Source organism: Crotalus tigris, unplaced genomic scaffold (assembly GCF_016545835.1).
Source record: "Crotalus tigris isolate CLP2741 ecotype Arizona unplaced genomic scaffold, ASM1654583v1 scf7180000017847.2079705, whole genome shotgun sequence".
NCBI classification, from domain to species: Eukaryota; Metazoa; Chordata; class Lepidosauria; order Squamata; family Viperidae; genus Crotalus; species Crotalus tigris.
The window spans coordinates 936211-952500 of NW_024096670.1; the positions used below are offsets into that span (position 1 = coordinate 936211).

The 16290-nt window shown below is 42.3% G+C and overlaps 1 protein-coding gene across 1 annotated transcript in view; it reads left to right on the forward strand.

Moving 5' to 3' along the window:
- Positions 1–4416: 4416 nt before the first annotated feature.
- Positions 4417–16290, forward strand: part of MMRN2 (multimerin 2) — a 27698-nt gene continuing 15824 nt past the window's right edge. Inside the window, exon 1 of the mRNA XM_039343390.1 lies at positions 4417–4897. Within this exon, the coding sequence (XP_039199324.1) occupies positions 4665–4897 (233 nt within the window). The 5' untranslated portion in view covers positions 4417–4664. The remainder of the gene's footprint in view (positions 4898–16290) is intronic.

Genomic DNA, 16290 nt, shown 5'->3' on the forward strand with positions numbered 1-16290 from the left:
TTTGGTTAAGTGTTTGTGTGTGTGTGTGTGTGCACACGTATGCATGTATGTATGCATAGAGAATAAATTACTATGTAAAGAAAAGGAATGGGCAATCGAGTTTTTTTTTTTTTGTTGTGCTTAAAGGAAAAAAAAATCTATATTATAAAGATGCCTTTCTTTTCCTTTGCACAGTTACTTATCATTTTGTCTGAAAAATATCAGCTCTCCCAAGAAAATCTGGGGAGTGTGGCTTAACTCAAATAAACCTCTTACCTTATTACTGGAGCAGACGCTAGGACAAGTAGCCATCCAGCATGACTGCAAGCCATTTGGAAACATCGTCCTGGTCTAGAATTTTGCAGAAAAGCTTATTGAGGCAGACACACACACACACACACACACACACACACACAGAGAGAGAGAGAGAGAGAGAGAGAGAGAGAGAGAATGCTTTTGTATAACTTCATTCAGTAAAGGATGGCTTACTGTTTAGTCCCATTTTATTTATTTATTTATTTATTTCAGTATTTATATTTTAGATGGAAGATCAAATAATTCAGTACAAATGACAAGGAGAGCCAGGTTTTCTACAAAAAAAAAAAAAAAAACAACAAAAAAAACCCCAGGTGTGATAAAGAGAAAGAATACAATCCTTATGCAAGCAAGTGCCTCCCAGTAAATTTATGTGATTAATTGATTGGTTTTATGCCATCCAGTCAGGGTTGACTCTTACTGATCAGATAGATTTTTCTCCAGGAAAATATTGTTGTTGCTGTTGTTAGTTGCGAAGTCGTGTCTGACCACCCATCGCGACCCCATGGACAACGTTCCTCCAGGCCTTCCTGTCCTCTACCATCTTCTGGAGTCCATTGAAGCTCAGGCCTACTGCTTCAGGGACTCCATCCAGCCACCTCATTCTCTGTCGTCCCCTTCTTCTCTTGCCCTCCATCTTTCCCAGCATTAGACTCTTCTCCAGTGAGTCCTTCCTTCTCATTAGGTGGCCAAAGTACTTGGGTTTCAACTCCAGGATCCGGCCTTCTAAAGAGCAGTCGGGGTTGATCTCCTCTAGGACTGACCGGTTTGATTGCCTTGCAGTCCAGGGGACTCACAGGAGTCTTCCCCAGCACCATAGTTGTTCAAAGGCCTCCATTCTTTGGCGCTCGGCCTTTCTTATGGTCCAACTTTCACAGCCGTACATTGCAACTTGGAAAACCACGGCCTTGACTACACGTACTTTTGTTGGCAGGGGGATATCTCTGCTTTTTAGCATGCTGGCAAGATAGGCAAGGCAAATACTATGCTAAAACTTGCATGCTATTGTACGAAGAGGCTTTTGCATTATTGAGATGCCCCCTGGAACTGGACTTGCCCCGTTATAGCAGAGAGAAACTATGGAGAAAAACTGGTACCAGAGAAAAACTGTTTCGACGCTAGATAAATACAGCCAAACCATTTTTTTTAAAAATGCAGATTGGGAAAAAGAACTGCCTCCCCTCCCCCCAAAAAATGCTTACAAGGGGTAAAAAAAAATCAGATCAACTATTTCCCTCCTTTAAATGATAGCATCTCCCTGGAGAAAGAGGAAGGACTTAGAGCACCCACTTGAGTTCCCACAGAATGTTTGTCTTCATATTTGCCCTTGAAAAGGCAGGTTGTTGGCAGCCTTGCAAGGAAAAGGCAACCCTTTCATCATACTTGAGACCTGGTCCATAGCAATAAATCAATTACTGCAATGCAGCATAAATCAATGTTTATGTCAACGCTGCAAATATTGTATATTCTTGCTTTTGACAATATGCAGAATTGTCTGGAAATATGGGGTTAATAAAGAGCAGAAGGGGCGTTGGGGGTAAAGCCCGGGAAAGAAAGAGGAAGAAAACATTTGACCTTCATACTAATTGGATAGTGTGAGATATGACAGCTAATTTAGGGAGGGAATATGCTGATAATTTAACTGCTCAGAGGAAGAGAACTTAGATCCTAGCATCCCTCCGTTGTGCCTGTGCCGACATTTTGTAACAATAAAAGACTTTTAGGAAAATAAATGCCTGGAAGTTCTTTGGAATGTTTCATTAGCCGGAACCACAACAGTTTTATTTAGTCATTTCAGGGATGATCAGGGTGGATTCCCCGCCTATACTATACCTGTGCATTTGGTTTTTCTTGCCTAAATGTAGAACCTTACTTTTTTCACCACCGAATTTCATTTTGTTAGATAGCGCCCAGTGTTCAAGTCTGTCCAGGTCCTCCTGTATCCTAAGCCTGTCTTCTGGAGCGTTGGCTATTCCTGCCAGCTTGGTGTCATCTGCAAATTTGATGAGTTCCCCATCTATCCCCTTGTCCAAATCGTTGATGAAGATGTTGAAGAGCACTGGGCCCAGAACAGAGCCCTGGGGCACCCCATTACACACTTCCTCCATGTAGATGCAATTCCATTGAGGACCACATGCTGAGTACAGCCGGTCCAAAGCTAAACTTGATTTTTGAGGACCACGTGAAAGCGTTCCCCATTGCTACCTTCCAGGCTAGCCTTGAGTCCCCACATTAACAAGGATTAAGTGACTCTATCCCATAAAAAAGAATCTGGGTAAGATTCAGATTATTAGGGAATCCTGTTCCAACATCGATCTGCTTCCAGAATGGAGGATCTCAAGCAGGAAGTGAAGACATCTTTGAAGTTCAGATCTCAGAGGCTTCTGGGGATGGTTGATCTATTTTTGGGTAAGTCTATGCGTGCATATAAGAAGAGGATGTTTACTTCCTAAAGCAACTTACGCTGGATTTTCTATAAAACCTAATTATAGAAATTATATTTTGCTTTCCTTCCACGACTGGAGGAAAAGAGCTAAGAGTTTGTTGAATTAAGAAAACATATTTGAGGATGTGTAAGGCAAGGCACCTGATGCAGTACCCACCTTCCTGAGTTAAAGTCATATCTGAGCATTGAAAGGAAATAAAACTATAAATAATTTTTTTAAAAAATAAAACTTAGCATTTATTTAAAGAGGGATGTGTTAAAGAAAGATATTGGAAGACTGCTATCATGTCCCCCCTCGTCCTTCTCTTCATTAAACTAGACATACCCAATTCCAGCAGTTGTTCTTCATATGTTTTAGCCTCCAGTCCACAAATCATCTTTGTTGCTCTTCTCTGCACTCTTTCTAGAGTCTCTCAACATAATAATAATAATAATAATAATAATAATAATAATAATAATAATAATAATAATAATAATAATAATATCTGTAATACCATCAAACATCCACATCTGCCTATCCCAGGTCCTGGGTAAGGACTCGATAGGTAGACAAAATGCCAAATCCAGTCTGAACATCTGGCTGACTGTGCGATGATCAATAATAATAATAATAAAAATTTGGAAGATACCTTGGAGGTCATCTAGTTCAACCCCCTGTTCAGGCAGGAAACCCTATACCACTTCAGACAAATGGTTGTCCAGTCTCTTCTTAAAAACTTCCAGTGTTGGAGTATTCACCGCTTCTGGAGGCAGGTTGTTCCACTGGTTAATTGTTCTCACTGTCAGGAAGTTTCTCCTTAGTTCTAGGTTGCTTCTCTCCTTGATGAGTTTCCACCCGTTGCTTCTTGTCCTGCCTTCAGGTGCTTTGGAGAATAGCTTGACTCCCTCTTCTTTGGGGCAGCCCCTGAGATATTGGAACACTCCTATCTTGTCCCCCCTCATCCTTCTCTTCATTAAACTAGACATACCCAATTCCAGCATCCTTTCCTTATATGTTTTAGCCTCCAGTCCCCTAATCATCTTTGTTGCTCTTCTCTGTACTCTTTCTAGAGTCTCAACTTCCTTTTTACATCGTGGTGACCAAAACTGGATGCAGTATTCCAGGTGTGGCCTTACCAAGGCATTGTAAAGTGGTATTAATACTTCATGTGATCTTGATTCTATCCCTCTGTTAATGCAGCCTAGCATTGTGTTGGCTTTTTTGGCAGCTGCAGCACATGGCTGGCTCATATTTAAGTGATTGTCTACGAGGACTCCGAGGTCCCTCTCACAGTTACTACTATTGGAGCAAGGTACCCCCTATACTATACCTGTACATTTGGTTTTTCTTGCCTAAACGTAGAACCTTGCTTTTTTCAACATTGAATTTCATTTTGTTAGATAGCGCCCAATGTTCAAGTCTATCCAGATCCTCCTGAATCTTCACTCACTTTAGAGAGGTAGACTTGCTTTGTAAGTCCCAGTTGCCAAGTGTCAGGATATTTTACGACATTCATCTTGGGAATCTGCTCCAGCCCTCAATATTTACTTTTCCTTGCCTGCTAGTTAAAGTTAACATCCTTTTCCTGTATCCCGGCATGAAGGCAGCTGATAAAAAAAAGGCTGTGCTGTTCTGGGTTTGCTGATAAGTTGAAAGGAAAGTCCAAAAGTGAGATTTGCCCCCTTGAATCAACCGTGGCTCCTTCCCTATAGTTCACATACATACATCGCCCACATGGAGGTCCTCTGCGCTCTTTCACATTGTCATCTGACCTCTGACATTTCCACCAGAGCTGGGAGGGCCAACATTATACGTTTCCGCCCTTTGTTAGCAGTGCCATTCCTTGTTCCAAGCTTTAGTTAAAGGAAAGAGGCAAGGCACGTTGTAGGGACGGAGTGATTTGAAGGCCAGTGAGGTCTCAAGACGGTTTGAGAAGGACTGAAGATGCTGACTACAATCTTATTGCTTTGTGGGACTGTGGGGCTGCTGAAATCAGAGCCACATTCAAGGTATCCTGGTCATCACCATCAGAGGCAAGGGCCAGAAGCTCCTCAGATGCCTGCACCTCCACAACCATCTTCTCCAGCTGAAGAATTCTGGACAAGAGAGTCCACCCAAGATGAAACGGAGCCAGAGATGGAGGAGTCTTACCCTGCAAGTCAGGAAGCCAGAAATGAGTAAGTATTTTCCAAAAAAGAATCTGTATTGTACCAATCTGCAATTATTGCAATAGTAATGGTATAGGTTCTCCTGCTTGAGTAGGGGGCTGGAGTAGAAGACCTCCAAGGTCCCTTCCAGCTCCTATTCTATTCTATTCTATTCTATTCTATTCTATTCTATTCTATTCTATTCTATTCCATTCCATTCCATTCCATTCCATTCCATTCCATTCCATTCCATTCTATTCTATTCTATTCTATTCTATTCTATTCTATTCTATTCTATTCTATATTCTATTCTATTCTAATTCTATATTCTATTCTATTTTATTCATTCTGAATTCTATTCTATTCTACTCTATTCTATTCCATTCCATTTAATTCTGTTCTGTTCTATTCTATTCTATTCTATTCTATTCTATTCTATTCTATTCTATTCTATTTCCATATTCTATTCTATTTTATTCATTCTGAATTCTATTCTATTCTATTCTAATTCTATATTCTATTTTAATCATTCTGAATTCTATTCTATTCTATTCTATATTCTATTCTATTCTAATTCTATATTCTATTCTATTCTATTTTATTCATTCTGAATTCTATTCTATTCTACTCTATTCTATTCCATTCCATTTAATTCTATTCTATTCTATTCTATTCTATTCTATTCTATTCTATTCTATTCTATTCTATTCTATTTCCATATTCTATTCTATTTTATTCATTCTGAATTCTATTCTATTCTATTCTATTCTATTCTATTCTATTCTATTCTATTCTATTCTATTCTATTCTATTCTATTCTATTCTATTCTACTCTACTCTACTCTACTCTACTCTATTCACTCCCAACAATTCTTGGTGCACTCTTCTTGGCCAAAAGATTGGGGCCAGTTAGAGAATTAACTAGGAAGTCAGAGGTCTTAGTGGCAAGCAACAAATCTCCTGGAGAGTGGATCTTAGCAGGCATTTAATGGCTAAAAAAAAATGATAGGAGCTATGGAACCACCTTCTTCATTTCCTAGGACACTAGGAGCCCATCATTCTGCATTTCCAGAACTAAAGGATAGAGAAGGAAAGTTGTGCAGAGTTATCTTCAAGGCTCCTAAAATTTACACATTTGAGACAGATTCTGAGCACATCCTAGCTGATAAAATAGAAAAATCTTGAGGAAACATGGATTAATGTTTTATAAGACACTTCATTGCCAGGCTACTCTTGGGAAACAACCAACTCCTTTGTATTTACGGTCTGGGGTGCTAATGCTTTGGTGACTTCGCTTTCGGAAGTATGAATTCTTACAACCAAATTCTTGATGGATATAATGGGCAAAACCAGGGACAGATTATTTGCTGTTTTATGGTCTTTTTTTTTTAATTCACTCTTCCATAAGGTTACAATTTTCCTATGGCCAGTTTTGTCAACCCAATGTTTTGCGGCAGCACTTCAAACCTTGGTATGATCCTATCACTCCTGTTTCATGAGTTGCAGTAGTTGACAATAACCTTTGTAATTGGTTGTAATTCATGGGTTTTGTCATCCTCTATGAAACTCTACATGGCTAGGTCCCAGCTACTTGAGGAATCATATATTTCCTTTGGTTGCTGCCCAGCCTAAGTGATCCAACAGAGTCATCTGGGTACCAACTGGGTCATCTGATGGGATCCCCACCGCCCTTCAAGATTTGAATAGGGTCTACTCTGTTCTACTTCAAGAAGGGCTTCCATTGAAGGGCTGACATCATTCAGCCCTTCAGTGTCGGCCAGGCCAGGAAATAGAGACCACACGTGTCTATATTTATACAGGCTACATCTCAAAAGCTTGACACACTTTCTCCTTTTTTACTTCTATCCAAGGGAGTCAAGGTGGGGCAATCTTGAGGTTTTTTCCTACATGTCCATGGAGATTCTCAGTCATGGTTGTCCCAAAGGGACAAAATTCCACTTAGGGTTAGGGTTAGGTCATCATGAACTCAGAGAGCAAAATGGACATCGCCAACAAATTCGGAGTGTTTGGTAATGGTTAGGAGGGCACTGACCTTTCTAGCCTGCCCTATGTTTTCTGGTAACGTGGGAAAATGCCATTGGAGGAAAATTCCACTTAGGGTTAGGGTTAGGTCACCTTGAACTCATAGAGCAAAATGGACATAGCCGAAAGCTTTGGAGTGGTTGGTTATGGTTAGGAGGCACTTACTTTTCTAGCCTGCCCTATCTATGTTTCCTGGTAAAATACATGGGAAACTCCCATTGGAGGAAAATTCCACTAAGAGTTAGGGTTAGCTCACCATGAACCCATAAATTAAAATGGACATCGCCAACAAATTTGGAGTGCTTGGGTATGATTAGGAAGGCATTGACTTTTCTAGGCTGTTCTATCTGTGTTTCCTGGTAAAAGCCAACTGGACTTTCTTGGTTGATTTCTCTTCTCATTGAACAAGTTTCTTCAATTCTGCTTTCTTTCTCACACTTCTTTTTTCTCTCTCCTGAATGATGGTTGTGTTGTCCTGACAGTTGCTGCATCTTTTCTTTGATGTCATCTGCTGGACTTTCCTCAGAGCACCATGATTCCCTGGGATCATTTCTTTCTCCTCTTGCAAACCTCATCATTTCCTTTTAGGTATCTGCAAAAAAATCAAAATTCATTCCCAATATCTCATCTTGTCTGATCTCTAAATTATTATTCAGTATAATTGTTGCCCTTGACGTTAACCTGTGTGGTTCTTTGCAATTTTTTTTTGCAATTTGCAGCATTAAAAAAAGCTCAAGGTTGTTTTTTATTATTATTATTTATTCATTTCTGATGACAAAAGTTGCCTTTCTCTGTGCAGTAATCAAAGAAGCTATAATTAATGGTATCGTCTGGCTGTGAAGTTCTTTACAGGTTTTCATGATTAAATAGTCCCAAGGAGACATTTTATTCAGGCACTGCTTATTCCAAATGCCTATCCTTCTGCATACATAAAATCTAAGCAGCTAAACAATCAACACATGAGCAATGACAGTAACTTTAACCATCCATACCATCTTCTGAAGCATCTTTTCCACAATCTATCGCCTTCCAAATTATGGTTCTCATCAATGGCGAAAAAAGCAAGGTTCTACATTTAGGCAAGAAAAACCAAATGCACAGGTATAATATAGGGGGTATCTTGCTCAATAGTAGCAACTGTGAGAGGGATCTCAGAGTCCTAGTGGACAATCACTGAAATATGAGCCAGCCGTGTGCTGCAGCTGCCAAAAAAGCCAACACAGTGCTGGGCTGCATTAACAGAGGGATAGAATCAAGATCATGTGAAGTATTAATACCACTTTAAAAGGCCTTGGTAAGGCCACACTGGAATATGGCATCCAGTTTTGGTCACCACGATGTAAAAAAGATGTTGAGACTCTAGAAAGAGTACAGAGAAGAGCAACAAAGATGATTAGGGAACTGGAGGCTAAAACATATAAGGAACAGTTGCTGGAATTGGGTATGTCTAGTTTAATGAAGAGAAGGATGAGGGGGGACATGATAGCAGTGCTTCCAATATCTCAGGGGCTGCCCCAAAGAAGAGGGAGTCAATCTATTATCGAAAGCGCCTGAAGGCAGGACAAGAAACAACGGATGGAAACTAATCAAGGAGAGAAGTAACCTGGAACTAAGGAGAAACTTCCTGACAGTTAGAACAATTAACCAGTGGAACAACCTGCCTCCAGAAGTGGTGAATGCTCCAACACTGGAAGTTTTTAAGAAGAGACTGGACAGCCATTTGTCCGAAATGGTATACGGTTTCCTACCTGAGCAGGGGGTTGGACTAGATGACCTCCAAGGTCCCTTCCAACTTAACTACTACTACTACTATTACTACTTCTACTACTACTACTATTATCATTACTATTATTATTATTATCTCCAGCCCACATGGTTAGCAAGCATGGAGACTGTGGTCCAAAGCCACAATGGGTGCCAGCTTGAGGAAGACTAATGGAAACTGCCTTGCTTGCCTTTAAATGGTCTCTTGTCCCAAAGGTGTTTTTTTCATGACTTTGGACTTTCTTTTTTCTCTTTGAGGACATTTCGCTTCTCATCCAAGAAGCTTCTTCAGCTCTGACTAGATGGGTGAGGAACCCTTGGATGAAAAGTGAAACGTCTTCAACGAGAAAAAAAGATAGTCCGGTTGTTTCGTGAAAAAGCACCTTTGGGGCAACCCTGATCTGGATGACTGAGAATGTCCCCAGACACGGGGTCTCTTATTGCTTGAAAGGCATATGCTCAGATCCAGCAAGGTGATCAAAGATGAAACTAGCCTTCTGATGGAGGACTCTGCCCTTTAGGACAGGCTTTTCAACCTTTTCACCCACTGTACCACTTTTAGGATATGGCACTATCCGAGTACCACCTAGCAAGGTGTCAAAAACTTGATGGCCCAAAAAAAAAAAGAAAAGAAAAAAGTGATAAAGTATAGGTTAGTGACTGTTCAAAGTTACAATGGCACTGAAAAAAGTGACCCCCCCCAAGCCACAGCCGAGCAAGACACCTGCCTGCCCTCCCGGCCACGCTCTTCCTCCTATCCAAGGTTTTCATTGTTGTGAGCATTTCTGTTGAGGATTGGCAGCGGGGGTGGGGTGGGGGTGTTTGGTTTTTATTCCCCCCATCTGCTGGGTGGTTGCAGCAGGTTTTGGTCACTTCACATAACCCTGGGACACTGTGACCGTCAGTTGCCAAGCATCTGAATGTAAATCACAAGAGCCTGGAGAGGCTGCAACATTCCAGCTGATCGGCACTTCTTCTGGGCTCAGCAGAAGTGCCAGGATCAGTGCCGCTTTCCAGCTGATCGGCACTTCTTCTGGGCTCAGCAGAAGCACCAGGATCAGCGCCAAGCTCCAGCTGGAGCCTGGCACTGATCCTGGCGCTTCCGCTGAGCCCTGACAGCCCTGCAGCTCCAGCCGTCTCTCGCTCAAGCTTGTGCGGTGCTGCCACCGGTTCAGCTCATTCCCCTCCCCCGCTACCACTTTTCTAGGATGGTCGCGTACCACCTGCCAGGTGCCAATGTACCACAGGTGGTACCCGTACCCCTGGTTGAAAAGCCCTGCTTTCAGATGTTTCTGTAGACCAGGCTGCAGGCGGCTTAGACAGAAATTCGTAATGGCAAAGAGGCGCTTGCAATTAATTCTGGCGGAGAGGCAGAAGCTCCAGGCTTCCTGTCTATGGGACTCTTCAAAATCCTTTTTTTATTATTGGAGTCATCACCCGAGATAAAGGCAAGGATCTAAATGCAGCTTTCATATATGAACACGGTGCCTATGCTGGAATGGCCTCTCAATTTTAGGCGTGAGAATGTAACCAGAGGAAACGATTAAACGGCCAGATGGAGCCATCAACCAGCCATATATAAATAAACGCAACTGAAATCCACATTTTCCCATACAAAGTCATATATATATATATAGCATTATCCTCCTGATTGTCATCTCACAACAGGTGGTGGAATGTATATTTGTAGGAGAAGGGATGTCTATTATTTCTATCCATTGCATCTTGGTTTCACAATCACTATCCGGGAGATGTTAAAAAAAAAAAAAGCAACTTTGTGATGTGACCGGATATAAGGAAGTTCTATAACAGCAGGAAATCTTTGAAGCTGCCCCTCACATCTTCCGCCGGAGTCTGCCTTAAGCAGAGGTGCAAGAAAAGAAGGTTAGACCAGTGGTTCTCAACCTTTTTAATGCCGCGACCCCTAACTGGTCATTAAGTTGAGGACTACTCAACCGGTCGTAAGTCGAGGACTACTCAACGGGTGCAGCACCGTTTGCAGAATGGGACTTTTGGTGGGCTCAGCAGGGCAGAGACAGCCTGGACAATTCCTATTGGCTTTTGAAAGCCAATAGAATTAGACTCTCTTCAAGAGAGTCTATTCTATTGGTTTTCAAAAGCCAATAGAATAAAAGGGAGTAGCACAGCTAAGGAAAAGGGGAAAAAAATGGCGGAGTGCATTGTTTGGTGACCCCCGTGAAATGGTCGTTCGACCCCAAATGGGGTCCCGACCCACAGGTTGAGAACCACTGGGTTAGACAGGCTTTCCATCCACAAAAATCTTCTCATTTCACATTGGAAGCAACATTTTCCTCACACTCCACGCTACAAAACGTGGTAACAGAATTCTGAAATGTTCTCTCTTTCTAAGCAGGGCACGGTCTTCTCCCCAAATGTCTGTTCCTTTGCGTAAAACCTGACTTTGATCTGTAATGCCATCGTTGGTAATAGAAGCAATTTTGCCTGGGAATCTTGAAATGATTCTAGCATTGTCAAATAACTCCAAATGGGAAGCTGAAACGGGTGAGAAGATTTCGTTATTTACAAATGGTCACCAATACCTCTTTCTGGCATGGAGCAAAGGGTTGGACTTGATGGCCCAAGTGCCCTCTCCAAACAATAGCAGTTTTTGGGTCTTAGGAGAGCCTATACCAGTGGTGGCGAACCTATGGCACAGGTGCCAGAGGCGGCACTCAGAGCTCTGTCTGTGGGCACACGTGCCGTCGTCCCAGTCCTAGGCCTTCAGCTGGGTTTTATAAATCCTTTTCGCTTTAGGCCTCCGCCGCCGTGTGCAAAAAAAAAAAGGTTCAATCAATCAGTCAATTTCAACTTCTGCGGGGAAAAAAAAACTCGCAAAGTTGGAATTGATTGATTGAACTTTTTAGTCCCACCCAGTCTGCCTTACCACTGCAGCCATGCCCACCCAGTGGGCCACACCCACCCAATTAATAATAATAATAATAATAATAATAGTAAAGTTGGAAGGGACCTTGGAGGTCATCTAGTCCAACCCCCTGCTCGGGCAGGAAACCCTACACCATTTCGGACAAATGGCTGTCCAGTCTCTTCTTAAAAACTTCCAGTGTTGGAGCATTTACTGCTTCTGGAGGCAAGCTGTTCCACTGATTAATTGTTCTAACTGTCAGGAAGTTTCTCCTTAGTTCTAGGTTGCTTCTCTCCTTGATTAGTTTCCACCCGTTGCTTCTTGTCCTGCCTTCAGGTGCTTTGGAGAATAGCTTAATTCCCTCTTCACACCCACCCGGCACCCGACGATGCATAAGTGGGTTTTGGGTTGCAGTTTGGGCACTCGGTCTCTAAAAGGTTCGCCATCACTGGCCTATACCATTTACTACCATTTACTATAACAAGTTACTATCTAGTCTCTTCTTAAAAACCTCCAGTGATGGAACGCCCACAATTTCTGCAGGCAAGCTGTTCCACTGGTTATTTATCCTCACTGTTAGGAAGTTTCTCCTTAATTCCAGGTTGCTTCTCTCTTTAATCAGTTTCCAACCATTGTTTCTTGTCCTGCCTTCTGGTGCTTTGGAGAATAGTTTGACCCCCTCTTCTTTGTGGCAGCCCTCAAATACTGGAATAGTGCTATCATGTCTTCCCTATTTCTTCTTTTCTTTAGACTAGCCAAACCCAAGTCCTGCAGCCGTTCTTCATATGTTTTAGTCTCCAGGCCTTTGATTATTTTAGTTGCTCTTCTCTGAATTTTTTTCCAAACTCTCAACCTCTTTTTGTGTGATATGGTGACCAAAATTGGCTGCAGTATTCCAGGTATGGTCTTACTAGGGTTTTATAAAGCGGTACTGATATTTTGCGTGTTCTTGATGCTATGCCTCTATTTACACAATCCAGGATTGTATTAGCTTTTTTGGCTGCTGCTGCACATTGCTGGCTCATAGTCAAGTGATCGTCCACTAGGACTCCAAGGTCCCTCTCACAGTTACTGTTCTTGAGCCAGGTCTCACCTAATCTGTACTCGTACCTTTGATTTTTTCCGACCTAAATGTAAGTTTCACTTTTAAATGGATTTTCTTTCAATCCCAGTCTCTCCAGAATGTGACCTTTCCATAAACTTGTTTTGCTGAATGGCATTGTTTTCTATCTACTCCTTTAAATCCGATCCAGGATCTAGGATCGGATTTAGCACTGTAAGCTATATTCAACCTGAATGGTTCCAGGATTCTTCCCTGTTGGTGTGATAATGTGGATAAAGGAGGAACCGAGGCAAGTTTTCGAAAAGAGAAAATACTGAATTATTCTAGTGTGAGGACAGTCTTGGGCTCCTGTCAGAAATCGAAATTTTATTTTAAAATTTGTCTTTCTGGCCAGCTTCCTAAAAAAGTTTTGAACTGCCTGATTTTGACCGTGGTCTCCCCCCCCCCAAAAAATCCTTAATACAGTCCCTGCTCGTTGAGCTCTCCTATATGGACTGCAAAATTTCAGATAACCACTAGGTGATATCAAAGGGCTAATATTTTCTGCTTCTCTTTGATTCCAACTAACGTTCCTGAAGATCTGATAGCCTTTGTGAGAAACTGCACACTCTAGATATACAGTAGGTATAAGGGAATGGATGATTCCTAGCTAAAAAGATCTGAAATGTTATTTCTGCTCCTCCATTGATCATAGAAAGCTAAAGTGGGTTAGTGCATTAATATGACTTAGGCCTTATTGTGATTCTAACCAAGAATGCTGTTCTTCATAGGGCATCAATCTACATCTGTAGTTCAGAAAGAGGAGAGAAATTAGTGATTGCAGAGCAATAGCGATCCCTGGTCTATCATTTATTCAATACAATCCAATGTAGTCAATGATGTCCACTTTGCTTTCTTTCGAGAAGCTGTTGAATGAAAAATCTTCATCAGGGTTCAGTCCAAGCTGGGAATGAACAAAATGGAGACTGCTTTAGAAAGAAGGTTGAGTTTTATTGAAGAGCAGAACCACAAGACATGAGGCTCTGGAGCAGCTGACCACATGTTGCTGGGAGTGGTGGGTTTTTATACCTTCTTGGGCTTTTGTGTTTGGAGTTCCTGTTCCTGTGGCATGAACTTTGACCTGAGGTTTTGAGTGTGTCCTTTTTGGTATTGGTGGGTTAATCCTATTATGTCCCAAAGGTCATATTCTGCTTCTCTGAAGCTGTGGCTGATGGCTTACTTCCTGTGTTGGATTTCTAGGGTTGAGGGGTTGCTGGTTTTAATTCTATCACTTTGCTATCCTTAGCTGTCAGTTTTGCTGCAAGGGATTTCAAAAGATCCTGTCTTGAACTGGGATTCTGCCTGGTGATATTTGCTCATGAAGGGATTGAATGGGATTATCAAATCTGCATTTCTAAAAGATGGTTTCCTGTGTGTTTACTGGCTATTAAGAAAAACTGGGCCCACTTCTCTGCCTTTAAGATCCTTTGGGGAAATATAATATTCTGCCTTTTTAATATTCCCCAAAATATTTCTTTCTCTGCGGGGGTGGGTTGACTTCCCACAAAGTGTAACCCACCATGTGTGGACCTTCAGCCACCTCACCTTCACAACTTCCCTGAGAGATACCTTAAGCTGAAAGTATTTGTTGCTTTTGGTTGCGAAGTCGTGTCCGACCCATCGCGACCCCCTGGACAACGTTCCTCCAGGCCTTCCTGTCCTCTACCATCTTCTGGAGTCCATTGAAGCTCATGCCTACTGCTTCAGTGACTCCATCCACCTCATTCTCTGTTGTCCCCTTCTTCTCTTGCCCTCAATCTTTCCCAGCATTAGGCTCTTCTCCAGGGAGTCCTTCCTTCTCATTAGGTGGCCAAAGTACTTGAGTTTCAACTTCAGGATCTGGCCTTCTAAAGAGCAGTCAGGGTTGATCTCCTCTAGGACTGACCGGTTTGATCGCCTTGCAGTCCAGGGGACTCACAGGAGTCTTCTCCAGTACCACAGTTCAAAGGCCTGAATTCTTTGGCACTCAGCCTTTCTTATGGTCCATCTTTCACATCCATACATTGCAACTGGGAAAACCATGGCCTTGACTATACCCACTTTTGTTGGCAAGGGGATGTCTCTGCTTTATAGTATGCTGTCTAGATTTGCAAACACATCCAAAGTCAGGCAAAATGAATGGGAACAGACCCCCAGAGTTCAAAGGGACATTGGAGGTCTTCTCGTCCAGCCCCCTGCTCAAGCAAGAGACCTATCATTTCAGACAAATTGTTGTCCAGTCTCTTCTTAAACATCTCCAGTGATGGAGCAGACCAAGGTGTCCCCAGTTTAGTTCACCATGCAAAGCCCTAAACCAGGGCTCCCCCCAAACCTGGCCACTTTTAAGATGTGTGGACTTCAACTCCCAGAATTCCTCAGCCAGAGGAATTTTGGAGCTGAAGTCCACAAGACTTAAAAAGATGCCACATTTGGAGACCTCCTGCCCTAAATGACAGGTTCATTGGCTTCTTACTTGGCTTGAGAGATGATAGACCGGCCTTGGTGTATTTGGTCCCTTGATGAGAGGGACCTCGGAGTCCTAGTGGACAATCACTTAAATGTGAGCTAGCCGTGTGCTGCAGCTGCCAAAAAGGCCAACACAGTGCTGGGCTGCAATAACAGAGGGATAGAATCAAGATCATGTGGAGTGTTAATACCACTTTACAAGGCCTTGGTAAGGGCACACTTGGAATACTGCATCCAGTTTTGGTCACCACGATGTAAAAAAGATGTTGAGACTCTAGAAAGAGTGCAGAGAAGAGCAACAAAGATGATCAGGGGACTGGAGGCTAAAACATATAAGGAAAGGCTGCTGGAATTGGGTATGTCTAGTTTAACGAAGAGAAGGATGAGGGGGGACATGATAGCAGTATTCTAATATCTCAGGGGCGGCCATAAACAAGAGGGAATCAAGCTATTTTCCAAGACGCCTGAAGGCAGGACAAGAAGCAACGGGTGGAAACTAATGAAGGAGAGAAGCAACCTAGAACTAAGGAGAAACTTCCTGATAGTGAGAACAATTAATCAGTGGAACAGCCTGCCTCCAGAAGCAGTAAATGCACCAACACTGGAAGTTTTTAAGATGAGACTGGACAGCCATTTGTCCGAAATGATGTAGGGTTTCCTGCCTGAGCAGGGGGTTGGACTAGATGACCTCCAAGGTCCCTTCCAACTTTTTATTATTATTATTATTTTGGATCATCGCACAGTCAGCCAGATGTTCAGACTGGATTTGACATTTTGTCTACCTATCGAGTCCTTACCCAGGACCTGGGATAGGCAGATGTGTTGATGGTATTACAGATATCGTCGCAAGATGGAAGCAGTTCCTAGTAAGGCCGCCTTTTGCAATTGACTAATAGCGAATTTGTCAATGCCAATGGTGTTCAAGTGGTGCTCCAGTTGTTTTGGGATTGCACCCAAGGAGCCTATCAATATTGGTACTACCCTTGCTTGCTTTTGCCACAGTCTTTCTATTTCTATTTGTAGGTCTTTGTATTTTGTTATCTTCTCCAGTTCTTTCTCTTCTATTCTGCTATCTCCAGGCACTGCCACATACACTATCCAGACTTTTTTGTCTTTCTTATCGACAATTGTTAAGTCTGGGGTGTTATGTTGCAGGTGCTTGTCTGTTTGCACTTTATTATTATT